At 49.0% G+C, this 4,399-nt stretch overlaps 1 protein-coding gene across 1 annotated transcript; it reads left to right on the top strand.

Moving 5' to 3' along the window:
- Positions 1–262: 262 nt before the first annotated feature.
- Positions 263–2,542, top strand: C13H20orf202 (chromosome 13 C20orf202 homolog). Its single transcript, XM_052651405.1, has 2 exons — positions 263–328; positions 2,309–2,542. Exons 1-2 carry the CDS (start codon positions 263–265, stop codon positions 2,540–2,542), a joined length of 300 nt encoding a protein of 99 aa, XP_052507365.1.
- Positions 2,543–4,399: the final 1,857 nt, after the last annotated feature.

The raw sequence follows: 4,399 nt of genomic DNA, 5'->3' as shown, positions 1-4,399 counted from the left end.
GCACTGAGACACCTGTAGCTCAATGATCTCCCTCCTCCTCCCTCCCTCCTTGCTCTGTTCAAAGTACTGAAGCCCTTTAAAAAAAAAAAAAACTCTACGTTTTTCAACGTGAGCCACTTCCTGCTCTCATTAACTCCGTCCTCAGTGACTTAGCCAGACCCCGATCCTGGCCCGAAGGAGAGAGCCGGACTGCCCAAGTCTACGGTCCCTCAGGACCATAAGCAGAGCTGTTCCGCATCAAGGTTTCTCCCGAGGAGCTGAGATGAGAACAACAGAGGAGCCAACCTCGAGTCTCGGGCAGACCCTGGAGTGGCTGAGAAAGGAGCTGGTAAGGCTTTGTACTTCTTTGTACCTTACACCGTCACCCCATGTCTTCCGAGGTGCCCTGTTCCTACCTCCCAGGTGCCCCCTGGGCGGGGCAGAGCTGCAGGCTGGGGTGTGGGCCCCACAGGCTCCCATCTGGGATGAGCCACACAGTGCACAGTTGCCACCCCAGGCGCTGGGATAAGTAGGTCGTGGCCTACATAGGAGGCTCTGGGTGCAGCGCTTGCCAGACGGGTTTTAGAATTACACTGAGTCTGGTATGTGCCCAGCTCTGTGGCTTGTGGCCTCTAGCAAATGGCTTTGAACTTCAGTCTCCTTGTTGTAAAAGGGGGATGACAATCGTACTAACATCACAAGGGTTATTGTGAGAATTGGGTGAGGAGATGGTATAATTCACTTCGTGCTTGCTTGGCACATCTACCCTGGCTCTTACGGTCCCGGCTCAGCTGGAAATGGAGTACACCAGAGCTGTCTTAGCCGGGGCCTTCTAGAAAGCAGACACTTGCACAAACACTGGAGCATTCCTGCTTATGTGGAGGTGCAAGCCCAGAGGGGTGAGAGTGAGGGGAAGAGGTGCAGGGGCAAAGGCCAGTACTATTCCAGCAGATGCCTTGTCTTACCCAACTGGATGCCACTTACAAAGAAGTCCTAAAGAGGCCAGCAGCCCTCTTGGCAGCTGGTTCTCCTCACTGTGGGATTCTCTGCCTGGAGGAGGATCTACACCCTGCCCGAGAGAAGTTTATCCACTCCACTCACTCCTGTCTCCCATTTCCTGTCTGAAATGTCCACGCTGTGGGTCACTAACTCTCCTGAACTTATAAACAGCGTTACCTGGTCCCTCAGTAACTGCTCAAGAAGCCAGGTCTTACATCTCTCCTTGCGATGTTTCTTCCAAGTCCAGAAATAGAAGGATGCCCCCATAGTATGTGGGGACACTAGCCAAGAGAGAGAAGGAGGTGGTTTGGGGGAACCCCAGAGGGCACCCAAGGTTTGTATCTCAATACGCCAGTTTCAACCCTGGGAGAATTTATCATCCTGAAGAGGAAGAAGAGGGCCATTAAAAAGAGACTGATCAATTCAACAACTTAAAAAACTAAAAAATAAAACAAAAAACGTGAGCTTCTACTTCTGGCTGGGGGGACGGTGGGATGCAGGGACAGAAAGGATTGTCCAAAAATGACCTGCCTGGGTTGCCAGGCAACAGACCAGCTGGGACCCAGCCCTGTCCCAGCTTGGTGGGAGGGGCTGGCCCAGTAGGGATCCTCATGGGTCCAGGGGACTCCAGTGGCAGGAGCTACAGCTTATTATAGGCTGTGTGCTGCTCCCTCCTTGTGCTCCCCTAAACACTGCGCCCCCACATTAAGACTGCTTAGTATCTGAACTCAAAGTGCTGATTTTCATTTGATAAAGTACTTCTCTCCTACCCATGAGGAGGAAGAACAGGTGGGGGTAGGGGGAATGACCTGTAGGTAGAGGGGCCTCCCAGGCCCAGATGAACCCCACCTCCTCATGATGCCAAGAGATGAGTTTTGAGTCTGCACTTACTGGTCCCTGACTGGTAAGGTTCCCAGTCAAGCCTGCTTTAACCTCTGTCACTGGGAATTTGCATGACTCCACAGGACTCCCCTCTGTAGCCAGCCAAGGAGCCCCAGCTGACTGTCAGGGAAGCATGTCCGTCACCCTACGCAGCTGAGAGAACAAATCAGTAGCACCAACAACTACCACGGAAGAAAGTCTGGTGCTCCTCCTCCAGTTCTGGAATCATAAAGCCCCCAAAGTCCTGCTGGGAGCTAAAACAAGGGAGAGATCCTTGGAAGGCAAGTAATTTCCTTTCCACTTTGCAGATGAAGAAATGGAGGCTTCAGTGAAAACATGGCTTCTGTGAGGCTGTGGGCTTGTCTCCGATTAGACAGTGAAGGAGACATCTTTCTGGGAAATGTCCAGTGCTCTGGCCGCTGCCTCACATGCTCCTTCTCTCTCCTAGGCTGAGATGCAGGACCAAGACCAGAGACTCCTGCTTACACTGAGGCACCTGCACAGCGTCCTGGAGGAGCTCCGCGCAGAGAGTGTCCCCTGGGAGGATGCCAGGTCGAGTGGCGGGACCTCCCCCATCAGAGCTCGAGCAGGCTCTGAAGGCAGGGCCCACCAACCCTTTCCCTCCAGGCGCCTGGCCCATCTCCTTCAAGGGGTAGACAGCAGACGAAGTTCCCTCCCTTAACAGGCCGGAGACGACCTTGACTTTAACCCTCCCCCAACCAGTCTAAACTTTGACTGTGATGCTGTTGAAAGAGAGCACTGGAATGGGACTCAGGAAGTCCAGGCTCTGGATTTACCCATGCCCTCATTCACTCTATGTCCCTGGAACTGTCACTCAGCTTCTCTGTGTCAGTCTTTCCTCTCCTGTCACTTAACAGAATTTCAAAAATAAGCTAAGAGATGTGAATACATTTGGGAAACAGAAACATGTTATATGGCTTCCGGCCAGCACCATGGTAGTAATCCTATTCTTGGGAATTTCTCACAAGGTGGTTATTAAAACAAAGAAAGAACTCAGTGTGCCAGGGTGTTTATCCAGTGTTGCCATGGTGAAAAACAGAACCCCATGTAGTGACTTGCTGGTTGTTTTCAGGCCTTTTATTTCCCTTTATCTGAAAGCAACAGGCCCTACAACCACCCTGGCCATAGGGATCAGCATGTGACCAGGCTTGGCCAATTACAGTTCATCGTCACCCTAACAACATGATTGGCCCAATGGGTGGCCCATGCGACTCCATAGAGCCAATCACAAACCTTCTCTGGCATTACCCTCTTGATACTTGTTCTTCTGAAGTTGCAAAGCTGGGGCTGCCAGTGGCCAGGATTACTGTGAGGTGACAGAGACCTGCCTGCACTAGGAAAGAAAGAGGCTGATCAAAGAGAAGCAGAGAGAGGGTCATTCAAGAGACGGGCAGGCCAGAAGGGTGCTGGCTCTCTTTAGTCCCTGGTTTCAGACTCTAGTTCTGTGAGTTACTCCTGTTGTCTATCCAGAGCAAAAAACCAGAAAATTCCACCACTACCACCTATGAACTCAGGCACCAGTTTGTTTTTGCTTAAGCTAGTTTGAGTAGGGTTCCCCTCATTTGCAACCAAAACGGTCCAGATGGTCAAAGAAACAAAGAAGAGAAATCAAGAAAAATAATTGTTTTTCCCTCATTCAGGGTTAGCAACGCCAACCCTGTTTGGCAGGCAACAAGATGTATGATGTGGCAGAACCCTCAATTGTATGGGATGGAGTTATAACTTTGAAAAATTATACCTGCCTATAAGAAAGACTTTAAAATGGAACAGGTGAAAATAAAGTCCTGGTGTTAAGTCCAATTATCCTCAGTCTTTTTCTGTTTTTGAAAATCTTCTGGCATGTTGTTAGGATATTGTTCTTAATGGCTATGAAAAAGTAAACCCATTGCATAAAGAGGCAAAGGGTAGGGGGAGGGTTGTATTATATATATAATGTCTATAGTCAGACTAACCTGGGGTTGTTTCTATACAGTATTTGATAGTACGAAAAACTGTACTCTATCAATGACTGAATGCATAAATGAAATGTGGCACATACCTACAATGGAACATTAGTCAGCCTTAAAATGGAAGGAATTTCAGCACTGCTATAACACAGGTGAAACTTGAAGACATAATGCTAAGTGAAATAAGCAAGTCGCAAAAGGACAAATACAGTATGATTCTACTCACACGAGGTACCTAGTCAAATTCATGGAGACAGAAGGTAGTTCTGGTTGTCAGGAGTTGGGGAGCAGGGAGTCATTTAAGGGTTGCCGTGCTTCAGTGTTACCAAATGGCAGAAGTTCTGTGGATGGATGATGGTGATGGTGGTATAACAGCATGACTGTACTTGATGCCACTATACACCTTAAAATGGTTAAAATGATATTTATCTTATGTTCTATTTTGCCACAGTTAAGTCAATAAATTTTAAAATTACCTGCTCTGTAATGCTGGGGCTGGAGCTGGTTAGACTTTGCCAATAAGCAGGGTGAGCTAGAGGGACACCGCAGGGCTGGAGGAGGGAGAAAAGACT

The sequence above is a fragment of the Budorcas taxicolor genome, chromosome 13, assembly GCF_023091745.1.
Source record: "Budorcas taxicolor isolate Tak-1 chromosome 13, Takin1.1, whole genome shotgun sequence".
Taxonomy (NCBI): Eukaryota; Metazoa; Chordata; class Mammalia; order Artiodactyla; family Bovidae; genus Budorcas; species Budorcas taxicolor.
This window is presented reverse-complemented; position numbering and strand designations above follow the sequence as displayed.

What these genes read in the sequence shown, in the direction of transcription:
- C13H20orf202 (XM_052651405.1), top strand. Translation starts at nt 263, where the DNA reads ATGAGAACAACAGAGGAGCCAACCTCGAGTCTCGGGCAGACCCTGGAG. An exon ending in AGTGGCTGAGAAAGGAGCTG is followed by an intron (nt 329 to 2,308) that starts GTAAGGCTTTGT and finishes TCTCTCTCCTAG; the next exon opens with GCTGAGATGCAGGACCAAGA.